We start from the raw sequence: 19,510 nt of genomic DNA, 5'->3' as shown, positions 1-19,510 counted from the left end.
CAAGGCAAGAGACGTTCAAACATGGTTTGCCATTGCCTGCCTCCATGTGGGTTGAGAGAGTTCTGAGAGAACTGTGACTGGCCCAAGGTCACCCAGCAGGTTTCATATGGAGGAGGAATCGAAGAAGAAGAGTTGGTTTTTATATGCCAACTACCGTGTACCACTTAAGGAAGAATCAAACCGGCTTACAATCACCTCCCCTTCCCATTCCCACAACAGACGCCCTGTGAGGTAGGTGGGGCTGAGAGAGCTCTAAGAGAACTGTGATTAGCCGAAGGTCACCCAGCTGGCTTTATGTGTAGGAGTGGGGAAACAAATCCAGTTCACCAGATTAGCCTCCGCCGCTCATGTGGAGGAGTCGGGAATCAAACCTGGTTTTCCAGATCAGAGTCCACTGCTGTTAACCACTACACTACACTGATTCTATATATACCTAAATAAGCAAACAAACAAATAATATTACTACATGTAAGATCCAGTGGAAAACTCAAGACTGTTAAAACAAATTGCGAAAATGTGTTATCTCTTTCGAGCTCTGTCCTATTCCAGTCAATCTCCACCTGTGTCCTTATATGAAAAGAGCAAACGGTTGACATTTGCCAGGTCCAGCTGTCTCTTGCATGAGTCAGTGGGTGGGTACTTTCTGGAACAGAAGGAGGGGAACTTGCATTGGTGGAAATAGATGGGGGTCTCTTTGGATAAGTCCAAGCCTGCTGCTGTTTATCTGGATCAGGAAAGTGTTCTTGCAGCTGGTCAACATGGTGTCTTCGTTCCTCTCCCTCAGTGGTCTGAACAGCATGTAAAACTAATCCAGGGATTTCTTAAATTATAGATGGAATCCACTTTGGCCTCTCTCATCTCTTCAGGCAAACAGGCTCCTGTGGAGAGAATGAGCATATAGTAGTGGATGCCAAAGCAGAGTCTTGAGCTGCAGGTCCTTTTCAAGATCAGGGCTGAGATGTTCTTGAGATGGTGACCCATCATAAGCTCAGCTGGGCTGGATCCCATTGGAGGACAAGGAGAAACACGTTGAGTAAACAAGAATTTTGCTAGTCTTGTTGGCCACTCTCTAGGTTCAGTGCTTTTTGGGGGTGAGAGGGGTCTGTACCAATAGCTCAGTTTGCTTGCCCACTGGACTGGGGTCTACAACACACAGTGCTGGTACCTTGACCGTGTAATCCTATGCAGGGTCACTGCAGTCTCAGCCCAGTATAGCCAAAGCACCATGTCTGTCCATGGCACCATGTCTGTCCATGGCACCAATCTCCAGATTTAAGTATCCACAGATGGTGCCATGTTGAGAATTAGATATATTGATATTTGGATACAATCAAGTCTAGGCAACAGCTGCCTTCCTCTTCAAACAAGCCAGTCAGATTCCTTCATGCCAACACTCTTTCTCCAATTGGAGGATCAGCATGTATCCAATCTGCCCTGTGCTCCTGTCTGCACATATCAAAAACACTTTCCCAGACTTTCTCCACCTTCTAGCAAGCACACAAAAACCAACTTTTGTTTTCTATTGTGCTCAGTCCCTGTAAATGAGCCTGAGGAGGGGAGGGTTTGGGGAGGGGAGGGGAGGGACTTCAATGCCATAGAGTCCAATGGCCAAAGCGGCCATTTTTCTCCAGGTGAACTGATCTCTATCAGCTGGAGATCAGTTGTAATAGCAGGAGATCTCCAGCTATTAGCTAGAGATCGGCAACCCTACCTAAGTGGCAAGTTAGGGAAGTAAGCTTTGTGGAGGTTATTAGCCTAAGTGGCAAGTGAGAAAATAAGTCTACATTTAAAGAACTGTAGAGAAAGAAAACTGTACCTATCTGAAACAATTACGCTTATCTGAAACCATTACGGGGTTATACTGTTTTTGTTTAAGAGAAGCAACTAGAGTAAAGGGTCCCCTTTTAGCTCATAGCCACCCCCACATTGACCGTTCTGTCATTCCACCAATTATATCTAAGCCATCCTGTTCTTTAGATCCAACTAAGAATTCTAAGGCAAGAACCTTTTGGTGGCACCAGATATAAATCGGATATACTAAGGGAGACAAGGAGGCAGCATAACACATGTCACCTTGGAGACCAAGTTCTATTTATTTTTATTTATTTATTATTTACATTTATATCCCACCCTCCTTCCCGGCAAGCCTATGAGGAATAGTTGAAGGAGCTGGGTATGCTTAGCCTGAAGAGGAGAAGACTGAGAGGGGATATGATAACCATCTTCAAGTACTTGAAGGGCTGTCATATGGAGGATAGCGTTCAGTTGTTTTCTGTTGCCCCAACGTGTTCCGTCTAGACATTAGGAAGGATTTTCTAACAGTTAGAGTGGTTCCTCAGTGGAACAGGCTTCCTCAGGAGGTGGTGGGCTCTCCTTCCCTGGACGTGTTTAAGCAGAGGCTAGATGGCCATCTGTCAGCAATGCTGATTCTATGACCTTAGGCAGTTCATGAGAGGGAGGGCATATTGGCCATCTTCTGGGCATGGAGTATGGGTCGCTGGGTGTGTGTGGGGGAGGTAGTTGTGAATTTCCTGAATTGTGCAGGGGGTTGGACTAGATGACCATGGTGGTCCCTTTCAACTCTATGATTCTATTATTCTACCTCAGAATACTATAGAGAGGTGCTTTTACAGGTGGTACATATAAGGGATCTCAGAAAAGAGCAAAAATACTACAGTAACCCTATTTGTTGGTGAGGAAAAAGCATTCTGCACATGCTCAAAGGATATTCTATCACACAGGCACGTTGCAGAAAGGTCATTTTCAATCCATGGGTGAAAATAGATTCCAGGCTGAGTGAGACTGGTCATTTATTTTTCTGCCCGCCCCCACCCATAGCCCTACCTATTCTTGAGGCAAATGCCCCACTGCAAACAGAGGAGGCAACCCCCAAATAGTATAAATTGCACTCCAGTTTTCTGCACAATGTTCTCACTTTTCACCATGGTCCTTAAAGAAGTGAATGCTGGGCTCCTCTGGGTGAATTCTCTTATGGTAGTTAATCCAGCTGAACCAGTATGGTGTAGTGGTAAAGAGCAGCGGACTCTAATCTGGAGAACCGGGTTTGTTTCCCCACTCCTCCACATGAAGCCTGCTTGGGTGACCTTGGGCCAGTCACAGTTCTCTCAGAACTCTCTCAGCCCACACAGAGGCAGGCAATGGCAAAACCACCTCTGAACATCTCTTGCCTTGAAAACCCTACGGGGTTGCCATAAATCAGCTGAGACTGGATGGCACTTTCCACCAGCAGTCAATCCAGAGAGGCATAGCACCAATGCTCCCTTGCTCTTTCCCTGGAACAGGCTGGCAGTGAGGTGAGCAACAGTAGGGCCAATTCTGATTGGGGGGGGCCTGGGCCCCCTTCCCCTCCTCTGGCCATGCCCCCGCTCATGCTTCCCTTTGCACCCACCAGCCCGCATGCCTGTGCATTAGGGTTGCCAGCTCTTAGCTTAGGTTGCCAGGTCCCTCTTCACAACTGGCGGGAGGTTTTTGGGGCCGAGCCTGAGGAGGGTGGGATTTGGGATGGGGAGGGACTTCAATGCAATAGAGTCCAATTGCCAAAGTCTGAGATTTTCTCCAGGGGAGCTGATAGCTATGGGCTGGGGATTAGTTGTAATAGCAGGAGATCTCCTGCTAGTACCTGGAAGTTGTTAACCCTACCAGCTCTGGATTGGGAAATCCCTGGAGATTTTGGGGTTGGAGCTTGAGGGGGTGGAGTTTGGGGAGGGGAAGGACTTCAGTGGGGGATAATGCCATAGAGGCCACCTTCCAAAGCGGCCATTCTCTCCAGGAGAACTGATCTCTGTCACCTGGAGATCAGTTGTAATAGCAGGAGACCTCCAGCCACCACCTGGAGGTTATAAACCGCAATGGGCTTCCGGTAAAGTCCCCATTTCATATTCTTTTTTCAAGCTTCAAATGTATCCGTGTGCCAATAACCCTTATGGGAAAAGAAGCTTATAAGCTTGCAATTAAATATGGACAGCTTTACCAAAGCTGTCCATATTTAATTGCAAGCTTATAAGCTTCTTTTCCCATAAGGGTTATTGGCACACGGATACATTTGAAGCTTGAAAAAAGAATATGAAATGGGGACTTTACCGGAAGCCCATTGCGGTTTATAACTACTCCGTTGCCAGTGCATACTTACCAGTTGGATGTTTGGACTTTTTGCTTATTATACCTCTATTTACCTTTTAGAGAAATTCTATACTTACATTTACCTTTGGGATATTGTAACTGTGAATATTGATTGGTTTTTGTCTTTTGCTCCTTGAGCACGTATTTATTCTTATCATTGAGGTTGTTCTTTTGAATAGACCTAATTGCATTCCAGTTTGAGTCTGTGCTTTTATTGTTAGCTGTACAAGTGCATTATTTTGATTCCTTGCCTTCCTTGTGCACTTGGAGCCAGTTTTTGATTACTCACCACCTGGAGGTTGGCAACCCTACTATGCATCCTTCCCCCATGCACCCTTTCACTGCCCGTGTTCACAGAGGTCTGCACCACCCCCATGCCTTTTTCCTGACTATGCTGGGCAGGGAGTGCAGCTGGGATCATGTGTGGTGGAGTGCTTGCAAGCAAGTAAGTGGGGAAAGGCATGCAAGCAAGCAGCTGTGGGCCCCACCAGAAGCCCTGGGCCCTGGCAGCTCCCTGTCTCGGGGTATGCTGATGCCGACCCTGAGTGGCACGTTCCCCACTGAAACTGCTTTGCTCCTATGGCCTACCAAGGTTGGTCTGGTTGGCCCCTCAGGATAGTTACCAATGAGGCAAGGAATTTATGCACCCAGCCAAGGGCAACTGAACCGGACTGAGGTTTACAAAAACAGGGCACTTAAAGGGTAGGGTTGCCAACCTCCAGGTACTAGCTGGAGATCTCCTGCTATTATAACTGATCTCCAGCCGATAGAGACTATTTGTCCTGGAGAAAATGGCTGCTTTGGCACTTGGACTCTGGCACTGAAGTCCCTCCCTTCCCCAAACCCCATCCTCCTCAGGCTCCTCCCCCCAAATATCCAGGTATTTCTGAACCCAGAGCTGGCGACCCTATTAAAGGGGTGGGGGGAACCTTACCATCCTTAACCAGGACTAGTAAACACCTGTTTACATCTGAAAGTGGTCCTCGAAATCTCACCTACCTGACAGTCCAAACATCGCATGGCTTTTCACCTGCCATTCCAGCTCGTTTTCATTAATCTCAAAGGTCATGTTGACATCTTCATAGTGCTGATCTATCAAGGCTTTGAGCTTCTCCAGATCTCCTCTGACCAGAGATTTATAGTATTTATCCACAGGGGCATGCGCCTTCACCCAGCACTCAGATCCCACTTTCCCAAAGATTTGTAACTTCTCGAAAGCAGAGCCTGGCAGCTCTTCCATTGTGTGGAGCCACAGCCGATTTTAATCCCAAACCTTCTGGTACGGATCAGCGGGATTTTATAGTGTGCATTATTGGGATTGTCCCAATGGGGCTGTCCAATTATATTCCAGCTAAAGCTCCGGCCCTGCTTATTTTTAAAACTGGCAATTGTTACTTGATATAATTGAAGTCATGTGGACCACTGGCTACAGCAACAAGCACTTTACTACAGTTTGATTACGTGTAGGAGTATATATAGACTGATAACTCATGAGATGGTTTCGTGTTGGAATTTCTGCAAGAAGTGGTATTAATTCCAAGGAGCAGCTTGTCCAGGAAACATACCCGTTTCTCATCTCCAGTGTACCTTTGCTATAATTTAAATCTACACAATATAGGTCAATGATTTCCAAGGATTCCATGCATTCCTTTAGCATTCCTTTGTTTTTAGACCTTTAGCATGCCGTAGTCTAAGTGTTTTCCAGAACCAAAATGTCCTTTCAAGCCCTTGCTGTCAAAGTCACTTTTGTGGTATATTCTGCCTATGAACACTAACGTCCAGTTTGCATTGTGATACTATATTCAAGCCTCAAATCATTTGTGAAAAGGCACACTGAAAACCACTGGTACCTTGTTCCTGCTCCATAAACTCTAATAATTTAAGTCTAGAAACAGGTATAGTAAAAATAGACTGCAGTTAGCAGGATGGCCCAGGCTAATCCTGATGTCAGATCTCAGAAGCTAAGCAGGGTCAGCCCTGGTTAGTATTTGGCTGGAGACAGGGATGCCAGCCTCCAGGTGGGACCTGGAGATCCCTTGCAATTACAGCTGATCTCCAGACCACAGAGATCAGGCCCCCTGGCAAAAATGGATGCTTTGGAAGGTGAACATTATGGCACTGTACCCCACTGAGGTCCCTCTCCTCCCCAGACTCCATCCCCTAATCTCCAGGAGTTTCCCAATCTGAATCTGGCAACCCTACCCTCCCATCCCTTACCAGTGGCCAGGAAAGACATGGCACCCTTAATGAGAGACCACCAAGGAAGTCCAGGGTCACTATGCAGAGGCCGGCAATTCTCTTGCCTTGAAAATCCTGCGGAGTTGTCATACGTCAGCGGCAACTAGACAGCACTTCCCACCACTAATTTTTATCAGAAATCTAATAAACAATTAGCAAAGAAAGATGTTTCAAGATATATTGACTAGTTGGACTCTGTTGTCTAGGTGAGAGCAAATGCAAACAATGCAAAGTGCATTTCTTTTTCATCAGGTGATTATTTTCATTCTTTTTTTTTTCTTGTACTTCAGTAATTCTGAGCACATCATTCCACTACCACCTCTATACCATATAAATTACTACTATACTTTTTCTCTGACTGTTCAGTGCTACTGTGAAGCACCCTCAAAGCTGTGGCCATAGCACAGAGTTTCAAAAACAGGGTTGGCCTGTTGCGTATATCTGATACTTAAGTGTGTTGGAACAGGCCAGCAGGAGGGCTTATGGGGAAAGTTAGACAGATAGGAATGGGATGACCTCACTCCCCCATGCACTTGGATATGACATCATTGCGTAACCAGCAATGCTGCGCATGCTCTGGTATTTGAGCAAAATTCTAAGGTAAAACCATAGAATTTCACGCAACACCAGAGAATCCCCAGCATCATGCTGACATCACTTCCAGTACGAGCCAGAAGTGATGTCACTGTGTCACCAGCGATGTCACCACATCAATGGCCTGGGCTCTGCCGCCACTGGTAAATTACTCCCACCCCTCCCTGTTGCCAGGGAGGACCTGGTAGCCCTAAGATGGGGCATTGGGGATGACAGAGTTTGGAGAGGGGAGAAATCTCCGCGGGGATGTGATACAAGCACCCTCTGAAGATGCCATTTCCTCCAGAGGAACTGTAGTCTGGAAAGCAGTTGTAATTCTGGGAATCTCTAGGCCCCACCTAGAGTTTGGCAAACCTAAAGCAGAGCGACATGCTGTCACTATGGACCCCGCATGGTGTTGTGAATTTATTTTGGCTTACACTCAGCAGAATTAGGCCGTTAGGAAAAACATGGGATCAAGCATGTGCCCCCTCAGGGGAGCTTCACATACAAGCATTCAGTGCACATGGAGCCTGCCAAGAGAGCAAATAATGCCCCCCAGCACCATTTTGGCTCTGGAAAATGGGGCAGGAGGGAAGGCAGGAGACCCCCCCCCCCCGTTCTCCATGGCATGGTCCCAATCCTAACTAGGCTCTTGTGGTGATTTTAAATGGAGTTCCCCCCACCAGGAATTCACAGCTTCATGTCTCCCTGGTAGACTCACACATGTTGTAACATGTAACATGTGCCCTCTGACCATTTCACTTTCACCTCTGGGAAAATGTGGTTCTTTCTCTCGCAGGTAGGGTTGCCAACCTCCAGGTGGTGGCTAGAGAGCTCCCACTATTACAACTGATATCCAGGTGACAGAGATCAGTTCCCCTGGAGAAAATGGCTGCTTTGGAAGGTGGACTCTATGGCATGATATCCCATTGATGTCCTTTTCTTCCCCAACCCCCTCCCCCGCAGGGTCCACCTCCAAAATTTCCAGGTATTTCCCAACCAGAGCTGGAAACCCTACTGGCAGACAAATCCATTGTTCTGGCAAGTGCCACTTGGGATGTGTTTGGGCGACGAGTGACAGAACTCCCCTTTTCCTCCGCCATGTTTGACCTTGCAACGTACGTATTGGGGGAAAAATCATTGAAGGATGATTAATTCCTTGCTGCTCACTTTAAGCACACGGGTGTTCATGTAGTCTTCTTCAAAGAAAAATGGTGGGCAGAATGGGCAGACTTTCCCCATCTTCCTGCCATTTTGTGAACACTGCTTTTAATGCTCTTGTTCTTTGTGGGACACAGGCTTCTCTCTCTCTGTCACTGAAGTGCCTGTGAAGCAGTCTCTTCTGACACACGGAGGATAAGAAACAGGGGATGCTAGATTGGAACTGATATAAACAGAGAACTAGAGAGTACATTTTTAAAAAACCGTCTGGATAAGCTTTTGGAAGAGTAAAGCGGAGGGTGCTTCAGCAGCTCCGTTCCCCCAGCCTTCCACTGCCCCCAATCAATCCGGGAGGATGTAATTTGCTTGATAAAATTACGTGTACTAATTATGCAAATAAGCAACTCAATTAGCATGCCCAGTCTGCATAATTTCTCATTCCTATCGAGCATAAAGGCGCTCTGGGAGGGAGGGGGCAACAGAAGGTCACCTTTCTTGGCTGCTTGGCCTGCTCAGAGGTCCAGAGAATCGCTTTCACGCTCTCTTCTCCAAAGGTCCTGTAGCACTTATGGTATGTGGCGGAGGTGGTGGGGAGTTAACCCTTCGTGCTTTGTAACCACTTCCAGTATTGGCAATTACCTGTATGGGGGACAGGTGCAGATTCTAGAGGTGTGAGCAAGGTGAAAACAGGGGCAACATTTTAGAGGTGAAGCCAAATGTAAAACATGCCGGAAATGGCTTGAACAACATTTGCTCTCCTGAAAACATGGCCTGGGAACTGAAAGAACAAACCTCTTCTGCCACTCTTAAAGAGCCCCATCCCGTGCACAGAATGTGGCATTTTCCTGCACCCCTCTGTTCCTGCAGTCCTTTCTGCCTAGGGTTGACAGGTCCCCCTTGGCCATCACTGGGGGATTGGGGGCATAGGGTTGCCAGATTCAGGTTGGGAAATGCTTGGAGATTTGGGGATGGAGCCTGGGGAAGGCAGGGACCCTGTCAGTGGGGTACAATGGTACAGTCCATCCTCCAAAGCACCTTTTTTCTCTAGGTAGGGTTGCCAGGTCCCTCTTTGACACCAGCAGGAGGTTTTTGGGGCAGAGCCTGAGGAGGGCGGGATATGGGGAGGGGGGGACTTCAATGCCTTAGAGTCCAATGGCCAAAGCGGCCATTTTCTCCAGGAGAAATGATCTCTATCTGCTGGAGATCAGTTGTAATATCACGAGATCTCCAGCTAGTACCTGGAGGTTGGCAACCCTATTGGCGAGGGAGGGTGGACTGGTTGCTAGACTTCCCAGGATAGAGGCAGTCAGGCCAGTAGTCACAAAACTAGTGAGGTGGTGGGCAGCCCAAGAGACATATTGGGGATCAGTACTGAGTAGCCAGAACAGAGTAGCCAGAACAGTACCTGGAGGTTGGCAGCCCTATCTCCAGGGGAACTGATCTCCGTAGTCTGTAGATGAGCTGTAATGTCGGGGGATTTCCAGGCCCAAATTGGAGGCTAGCATCCCTATAGTATACTCAGAAGTAAGTCCCATTTTATTCAATGGGTTTACTTACTCTCAGGCAAGTGTTCTTAAAGATTGGAGCCCATTTCACCCAGCAAGCCCCATAAAGCGACAGCAGAACTCTCAAGAGAGACCAGTTCGTAGCCGCTTCAATAATCCAGTTACCTACTAACACCAGAGGGTGCAGCTGAGCAGTGGGGGACTTCATCCAGTCGTCGTTTGATAGTTCTATGGTGGCGTCCACGTGCTTGACTTTGGCACAGAGGATATCCATCATGGTGTCTTTATCCCCAACTTCCAGAGCATTCTTTAACCTTGTCACCAAATCAGAGTGGAGTGGATGATCAGGGATACAGTCCAAGCAGGATCTTCGGTAATGTTTGGGAACCATATTTCCCCCACCCCCCACCCCAAGCAGAAGTCAGCTAGCTGTAAATGAGACTGTAGTGCAGCTTGCTAAAAATAGAACGAGCTTGGCTCCTCTTTCACCAGTGGGATTAGCAGAGGGAAGTTGTGTGTGTGTTCATATGACACAGAGAGAAAGATCATGATGGTGATAATGATGATGGAATCATTGAAAAGAACCAAAATGTACACTTTTTTGGTAGAATTTGTAGCAGAGAAACATGATGGAACATCTTCCTAAGGACATGCAGTGAGAGCGCTGCTGTATTCACATGCAGCTGTGGACATGTGCTATCTTTTCCCTTATTTTCTTTGTACTGTTGTCTTCCCTGTCCAGCTCTCCAATAGTATCCAATAGGCAATCCTATTTTACATGAGCTTACATGTGGATTTGATTTGATTTATTGGATTTATAAGCCAGGCTCAGAGCGGCTAACAACCTTATTAAACAATTTAAAACAACCCATAGATAACAGCAATAAAATACAACTATAAACACATTAACACATGAAGCTGCCTCATACTGAATCAGAGACCCTTGGTCCATCCAAGTCAGCATTGCCTACTTAGTCCAGCAGCAGCTCTCCAGGGTCTCAGGCAGAAGTCTTTCACATCTCCTACTTGCCTAGACCCTGTAACTGGAGATGCCAGGGATTGAACCTGGGACCTTCTGCATGCCAAGCAGATGCTCTACCACTGAGCCACTGCATTAAAACTGGTGCACTAGCTATAGCAGCAAACAATACATTCGTAAAACAGTAACATATAACAATAACATAAGCAGCATTAACATTTTCCCATTAGCGGGGAGAGCAGAGGCGAAGAAAAGAGAGGCTAAATGTTCCTTAGAGCAATGTGTATAGCCAGTTCCAAATTTGGGAAATTCTAATCTAATTATAAATTCCTTTTTAGGCTGCAAGTTTCAATGCCCAAAATATGAAATCCAGTTGTTAGACTTGGCAATCTTTTTGTGAAATGAGAGTCCATGAAGGCCAGATGCGGGTGAAATTCCTAATTTCAGTAAGAAAATTAAGACACAGACACCTGTCTGGAATTGTTTTGATTTCAAAATTCAAGACTGTGAAACTATGTTTGTAATAATAATGGCCAGAATTTCAAATTGCAGTTGACCCACTTAAAATCAAATATCATCTGGAAGACATTGTACATTCTCAGGTCTCAGAATCAAGTTTTAGGAGCCAGTTTGTCAAACCACTGGTTTTTTAAAAAAGGTTATTCAATTCGGTGCACAAACCTACCTAACTAAATGCTTGTTCTCCATAGCTTGGGAACTCTAAGGAGCATTCCGCATTTGCTCACCTAGTTCGTCATGACTATCGCTGGCTATTAACATGGTTAATGGTGAAGATTGAGGCTGGCAGAGGCCAAGAATTCTGGGCATGACTGGTAACAGACCGGGATCAGTGGTCCACTTTTGTCTTCTCTGTGTCCCACTTTATTGCTTAGTCTTTTTTTTTTCCTATCATGATTTCAAAGCACATGGGAGAGAAATCCCCTTTATCCCTGACCATGGCATAGAGGGAAAAGCTGGTCCCTCTTCCCACCGCATTACGCGGTGCCTCCAAGACAAAGTAACACTGAGTAAGTTTCACTTGAAAGTCCCCCTGTACAGAGAGATCCTCACTCGATGGGGATGGAAAGAGGAGAGAGCAGAGGCATATGCTTGCCCTAATGGAGGAGATGAGAGGAGTCATGCCGAGTAACGGGAATAAGGCCCTTGATGCGAGACCCTCCCACTTCAGATGGGAGACTTCACAGGTAGGAACGTACTGTGATGTCTCAGTGAAAAGTAACCTTCATCTAGCCTCGCTGGAGGAGCAGTGGTGCCAAATGAATAATTTTGACTGACTTCTTATGAGACTTACCCACACAACATAAAATCACAGTTTTCGTTGGAGGGGGAAAAAAAGGTTTAAAGCCCATTCCACAAACCCTATTAAGCATATCCTGCTCATTTTTAGTCCCACCAATGTAAATCTAAATCATCTGAACTGCTTTGCTGATTGAGGAGTTCACTTCACAGCAGTGATGCTCTTGACGGGGCAGCGGCATAACCAAAGAGAGATTGTGGAAGCCAATGGAGTTCACCAGAGTGGCATGGGGTATGAGCGTAGCCTTTCTTTCCCTCCATTTGGCTTTATATATTTCACTTCTGTACTATTTTGATATCGTTTTGTGAGACATAAAACTGATACTCTTGGGCCGTTTCTGAGGCACTGGTCTAACTTTAAATTTCCATAAGTGGTTCTTTTTATATTCAGTTAAATCGATTTTGAATATTTAGGAACTGTTTGGTTTTCCTCATTGAATTATTAAAATTGGAACCCTCTTACTTGATGGACGTGAACATTAAGAAAATTAAATATCTCTCCCTTGATTTGATGGCTCCCAGATTTATCAGATTGCCAGTTCTACTGACAGTGGATGATATGCAGCCAGTCCCGTTCAAATGTGAAGCAGAAATCACACTTCCAGGTGAAACTCTGAATACATTTGGCCAGATTCCTTGGAGTGCTGTTTCATCCCCAATAAATTCCTTTGAACTTTGGAAAAGAGGCATGAAACATTTAAAATAAAGGAAAAACTAGAGAAAGAAGGCTGTTGAAACACTGAGAACAAAGCTTGCTAGTTTTATTGCAACAAGAATTTCATGGTGAAGCATTTCTAATCTGATAAATAAACAAATATGGATTATTGTTCCTTCAAATGACTTATTTGATTAGCTTTCAATGTTTTGAAAATGATTTGTCCTCCTTCATTAATGAGGTCACTCATGCTCTAATCAGATTAAAAGCAGCTTTATCAAAAACACAGTGGTTAATTTTCTTTATTTTCTTCTTCTTTTCCCCTCATTTATTTAGTTAAAACATTTGTTAGCTGTCTTTCTCCCTTGTGGAATTCAAGGCAGCTTACAACAGAAATAAAACAATATGAAAAACAAAAGAAAAACAACAATTAAAAAACCCATAAGCTGCAAAGTTTAAAAACTCCAATTAGGACCGCCAATAATAAAAGCTAAATCAATCAAAAAGCAGTACTAAATAATACCTCCTGAAGACCAGCAATGAGGGGGATGCGCCCACCTCCCTGGGGAGGTTGTTCCATAATTGTGGGGCTGCCACGGAAAAGGCCCTCTCTCACGTACCCATCAACCAAGCGTTTTTAATTGGCGGGACAGTCAAGAGGGCCTCTCCCCGCAACCTTAGGCCTTTTATGCATGTTTATTTTTACTCACTGTCACCTCTCCGACGACTTTGGGTCTTTGAGTTGATTATGCATGCCGTTTCTGACCATCAGAGGCCGCCTCGCCCTCCCCTCTGCGTTTCCCCGCATTTTGCCTGAGTTTTCAAATCTGAGATAAAACCGGTCTCTGAAACACAGGCAAAACGTGGGGAAATGCAGGGGGAGAGTGAGGCAAACTCTGATGATCGGAAATGGCATGCATAATCAACACAAAGATCCAAAGTCGTTGGAGGGGTAATGGTGAGCGAAACAGCCATGCATAAAAGACCTTAATTCCCAGGCAGGAATGCATGGGAGAAGACGGTGCTTAAGATACCCCAGTCCCAAGCAGCGTAGGGCTTTAAATAAGCTAGTGAATGGAATTATTTTTGTTAAACAATGTTCTGGAGCTTTATTTGACACTCTCAGCAGTAGTGGTCTCCATTTTTTCAAGACACAGGTCCTATCTGTTTACCACATGATATTGAATATATATACTTGGTTACAAGCATATTGGCCTAGTTTCTACACGTGTTTTGGTAGCCTTGTGTGATGGTTGTCAATCGTTTCTCTAATGACAACTGTAAATGAAGAAATTGCAACCCCTAGAAACTAGGGAGGCTGGTGAATGCTTCCTTGAGTAAGCCTCTCCCCCAGCCCAATCTAGAGTCAGAAATCTCGTGCCAGTGATGGGAATCAGCAGAGAATGTTTTGACAAAATTAGTTCAGAATCCTTATTATTATTATTATTTTGGTATATGCATGGCTTTTTCTCCCCAAGAGGGACATTCTCACAATTTTGTTTGTCCCCCCCCCCACTTCTCCAAGGGACTCTCCGAGATCAGCACAGCTTGTCCTTTGCATTTGTGTGACACATTTGCAAGCCCGGACTGAGGGGCGTGGGTGAGATTTCCCAACTGGGAAGGAGAATCAGGAGGCAGCATCCACCGTATTGTTCTGCAAATGGCCCACATTCCATTTCAGTTCCCAAGTCGACTGCAGCAATCAAGCAGGGTTTGACAATACAGCAGCTGCCAGTTCTGAAGGAGACAAACCATGTTGGTGCAAAAAAATAAAATAAATAAAAGAAGAAGAAGAGTTGGCTTTTATATGCCGATTTTCTCTACCTTTTAAGGAGAATCGAACCAGCTTAAAATCTCCTTCCATTCTTCTCCCTACAACTGAAACCCTGAGAGGTAGGTGGGGCTGAGAGAGTTCTGAGAGAACTGTGACTGGCCCAGGGACACCCTGCTGGCTTCATGTGTAGGAGTGGGGAAAATAACCTGGTTCACCAGATTAGCCTCCGCCACTCTTAACCGCTACACAATACATTTTTAATACTCTTGATTTCAAATAATAACAGGGGGGGGAAACTTTTGGGAGGAGCGATAACACTCTTCCCAGAATGCATCCAGACCCCACAGATGTGTTCAGCTAATGGTGATGCTTTCTCTTGAAGCAAAGGACCTACTCTTGGTATGGTAAGCATCTTGCGTCAGGGGAATGAGCCATGCACTGGGGAAAGCATTGCCAGAACGATACTGAGGGGATCCAGTCCTTGCAGAGCTGTGCTAGTTTGCGTTCTAAGTCTGCGATTTCTGAGCTTCGGTGGCAACAGTACCGATTGCTTCTCCATCTAATCTTCTGATTGGCTGAGAGCCTTATGTGAGCACTTTGGTCAACCCAAGCCCTTGGTATTAGATCGTTTAGTAACCTGGACACTAAGCCTGGACTTCTCTACGTGCACATTTCTTTATTGAATGATCCTTTTTGCTCAAAAATTGGTGTCCAGACAACCTGTGAAATGCCAGCAGGGGTATCTAGCTACAGAAGAATGTAGTATATGTGTATGTATTTACATGTACATTTGTGCATTGCATTTTGACATAGAGCTTCTGAAGATAGGCTGCCCTAACAAATGTGTACATTTGTAGATCAAAAGGTGGATATATAAAGATCACTCAAATAAATATGAGGATGGTTGCTCTGGAGATGCCCTGGCTTATAACTGTCTCCTGCTTCCAAGGCTGCTGAATAACAAAGGCCTGAGAATGGGAACACTTTAACTGCACCAGTGTCTCTCTCCCAGCCTGATTGAAGTTTGGCACTCCAGTGGTCTGGTTGGGATGTGTGTGTGTGTAAAGTGTCGTCAAGTCACAGCCAACCGATGGCAACCCCTTTTGGGGTTTTCATGGCAAGAGACTAACAGAGGTAGTTTGCCAGTGCCTTCCTCTGCATAGCAACCCTGGTATTCCTTGGTGGTCTCCCAACCAAATACTAACCAGAGCTGACCCTGCTTAGCTTCCAAGATCTGAGGAGATCGGGCTGTACCATGCTGCCTTCCCTCTTATCTGGTTGGAATAGAGTTGCTTAAAAAGGTAAAGGTCCCCTGTGCAAGCACCGGGTCATTCCTGACCCATGGGGTGACGTCACATCCCGACGTTTACTAGGCAGACTATGTTTACGGGATGGTTTGCCAGTGCCTTCCCCAGTCATCTTCCCTTTACCCCCAGCAAGCTGGGTACTCATTTGACTGATCTCGGAAGGATGGAAGGCTGAGTCAACCTTGTGCCGCCTACCTGAAACCGACTTCCCTTGGGATCGAACTCAGGTCGTGAGCAGAGCTTGGACTGCAGTACTGCAGCTTACCACTCTGCGCCAGATTTAATTGAGGAATTTCCCTTTCTTATATCACTTGGCTGGCTTGGACTACACCCAAAGCCCAAAGCTTCTATAGGTCAGCTGACTAGGTCATTCATGGCTCCTGCAGGTCGGCTGACCACCACGCCTAGGTTGCCAGGTCAGAGTCAGGAAATACCAGGAGATTTTGAGGGTGGAACCTGAGGAGGGCGGGGTTTAGAAAGGGGAGAGACTTCAATGCCATAGAGTTGCCAAAACAGCCATTTTCACCAGGTGAAGTGATCTCTTGGCTGGAGATCAGTTGTAATAACAGTGGACTCTGATCTGGAGATCCGAGTTGGTTTCCTCACTCCTACACATGAAGCCAGCTGGGTGGCCTTGGGCTAGTCACAGAGCTCTCTCAGCCCCACCTACCTCACAGGGTGTCTGTTGTGGGGAAGGGAAGGGAAGGTGATTGTAAGTTGGTTTGATTCTTCCTTCAGTGGTAGAGGAAGTCGGCATATAAAAACCAACTCTTCTTCTTCTTCATTGATATTCTCCAAGAATATGCTGTCTCGTCCGTACTATTCATAACTTGGTACGTAGGATTGAGCTCCTTGCATTTGGCTGGGCCACCCAGGTGTGTTGTGTGCAGAATGTAATCTAGATTTCAGAGGTCTACTCTAGCTCTTTTTGCAATGACAGGCAGCCCTTTGTCACCTGGAGCAGTATGATAGCAGGTTGAAAGCAATTTGCCAGCGCCTCTTCAATATACACGTTTCTACAGCAAGGGGCTGTAATAGCATGTATACAAGATTCTGCTTGGACTCTCATTATCTGGAAGTAAATTTTGATTCCTGGAAGTCTTGTTTTTATAATTATTTTATAATTGTTTATTGTTTTTAGCTCCCTTGGCTATGAAAGCATATTTAAAACCCTTCATTCAACATCTGGAAAATGGAAATTTGTGTCTGGCATGTGATTATGTGTCATATACCTTATAGGTACTTTTACCTCTTCCGCTATACCTCCTTCCAAATATGTCCATATTCTGCCAAAACAAGCAAAACAATTAGATCTGACTCAGGAATACCAAGGGAGTTGGTTTGTGCAAAATAGGGCAGAAAATATGTGACGCAGAAACCCAAATTCTGCTCCATGAAAATTTGAATTCTTTGTCTGGTGTACAATAACATAGTAAGGGCATGTTGGAGGAGAGTTTTATGGATACCAGGGACCACCAAAAAGACAAATAAGTGGGCTGTAGATCAAATCAAGCCAGAATTCTCCCTAGAAGCTAAAATGACATGCATATTGTGCTTTGGTCACATTATGAAAAGATAACTGGAAAAGACAATAATGCTAGGAAAAGTTGAAGGCAGCAGGAAAAGAGGAAGACCCACCATGACACAGATTGACTCAATCAAGGAAGCCACGGCCCTCAGTTTGCAAGAACTGAGCAAGGCTGTTAATGATAGGGTGTTTTGGAAGTCATTTATTCATAAGAAGAGTTGGTTTTTATATGCCAACTTTCTCGACCATTTAAGGCAGAATCAAACCGGCTTGCAATCACCTTCCCTTCCCCTCCCCACAACAGACACCCTGTGAGGTAGGTGAGGCTGAGAGTGTGTGACTAGCCCAAGCTCACCCAGCTGGCTTCATGTGGACGAGTGGGGAATCAAACCCGGTTCTCCAGATCAGAGTCCACCGCTCTTAATCACTACACCACGCTGGCTGTCTTGACTTGACGGCATATAAGGGCATTTGCACTTTCCCCTTGTATTTCTTTTACTAATCATGGGGAGCAGGAAGAAAACCTGTAGAGTACGGGAGGCTCATCTTCTAGTCACTGGATGCCCGGGAGCCCCATCTTCTAGTCCACATCCCCCTAGACCTGAAGATCATTTGTCCAGATGCTACCCACCCTTGCCTACACCCCCCCACACCCACAGAATACCACATCCGAGGCCTTTTCTGTTTCAGCAGTATCGTGGAATACGTTTCATAGGGAAGGTATCTTCTCTTCTGTCTGTCTGCCCCAGCAGGAAAGCACCTTCTTCAGAGGATGCCTTTTCTCACTCAAGAGGCAAACGTTCTGCCTTCCCACATCAAGGATGCTGGAGCCATTCCTTAACATCGAGACTTAGCCCCGACGGGTCTGGAATAAAGTACTTCTCTCTCTTTCTTTCCCTTCTGGGCCCAGCCCCTTTGCCTCTAAAGCATTCTGCTGGCTGATAATCCCTATGAAGCTTTTTGTACTCAAGGGCTGACCTCTGGATGATAGTGGCGCTTGCAGCCCACGGGTCGAAGGCATCCTCTGCTGTGCTTCTGGGCTGCGAAAGTCACCTTTCTCCCTTCAAAAAGCAAGCAATTGGGCAAACCGAACTGCGAGCCGGCAAAAGGGTCATCCCAGCTCCAAAGGGCCAGCAAGAGATCACGCTGCTTTCTTTCATCCGAAGAATGCAGGAAAAGACTCACCAGGGATTGTTTGTTCTGTAGAAGGAAAAGCCCCATGTTTGCAACGCATCACAAGAAAATACCTTTGCAGGCTCTGGTACTTGCCTTGTGAACTCTGGCAACATCTTATGTTTAGAAAGGAGAGTCGTTGGGGAATTAGCTGGAGCTGTGTGTATTTTTTCCCCTTTTTGATTGGCCTGCAAGAAGAGTTCTGTCAGGCAGCAGGGTGGCTGCTAGGGGAGACCATCTTTATAGAGCCAGCTGTTTCCTTTACTCCCTCTGGGCAGTGATCAGAATTTGTTGAAGCCCAAATGTTCCCGTGTAGTATCACCTACTCACTAGGAGGACAGGTCAATCCGGTAGGCACCGCAACGCCAGAACTCACAAAAGCCAGTGCCGGAGAGGAGAGCCCCTCAACGATTTGGAGTTTTAATACAGCCCGTTACCTTAAGTAATTTTTAATCACAGCGAGAAATGATCCCTTTTTATTTCTGAAAGAACAAAAAATGGCTCGGCGCCCTCGGAAAATAAAAGAGAGAGAGCCGCATAGCACAGCGATGATTTGCAAGGCTAGACGGACTCCATAAGGCTTTTTAAAATAGACTCCAATATTTCCAGTGCTTAAAGAGGAACAAGTATGTGACCGTTTTTGAAGTGCTGATTTTACAATAGACCCTAGCTGAGCACATTATAATTTGCTACCAGAAGTTCCAAAGTACTAGTACTTTCAATAATGAGACGAGAAACCCTAATATGGGATTTTCTGTATTGTATCTAATAAAAAGCGGGAAAATGTGCTAATTTGTCGGTCCTGTTGTGGCGGGTAGCCTTGGAGGCTTTTGAAACACCTTACTGACTTATGAAAGATTAAGGAAAAAGTGACATTTGCTACTAGCGGAAAAGTCAATTATAACATTTCCCCCCCTTTAGAAACTTCCTGGCACAGGATGGACGTTAATAGAACAGCCGGCTTCACTTTGTATTACCAAGTTTTGTATTTGCTTGGGAGAAAAAGGCATATTCTGTTTTCTTAATGGGCATTTAAACAATGGGCTTCGTGCGCGGAACGCTGCGCCGTTCTGTTCGGTGTGCTTTGAGGCAGAGAGCTAAAACTGGGATCTGGAGCGGCGTTCAAAGAGCCACAGTTGGGAAGGAGGACGGGCCCA

The 19,510-nt window shown here is 45.8% G+C and overlaps 1 protein-coding gene across 2 annotated transcripts in view; it reads right to left on the bottom strand.

Moving 5' to 3' along the window:
* The window catches only part of ASB18 (ankyrin repeat and SOCS box containing 18), a 28,212-nt gene extending 18,201 nt beyond the window's left edge, over positions 1-10,011 (bottom strand). Inside the window, exon 1 of one of the 2 annotated variants that reach the window (XM_056856136.1) lies at positions 9,786-10,011. In XM_056856136.1, coding sequence (XP_056712114.1) covers positions 9,786-10,011 — 226 coding nt within the window. Of the gene's footprint in view, positions 1-5,139; positions 5,381-9,785 lie in introns of those variants that run through there. The other variant, XM_056856135.1, reaches the window with a different exon arrangement.
* Positions 10,012-19,510: the final 9,499 nt, after the last annotated feature.

This window comes from Euleptes europaea, chromosome 10 (assembly GCF_029931775.1).
Source record: "Euleptes europaea isolate rEulEur1 chromosome 10, rEulEur1.hap1, whole genome shotgun sequence".
NCBI classification, from domain to species: Eukaryota; Metazoa; Chordata; class Lepidosauria; order Squamata; family Sphaerodactylidae; genus Euleptes; species Euleptes europaea.
This window is presented reverse-complemented; position numbering and strand designations above follow the sequence as displayed.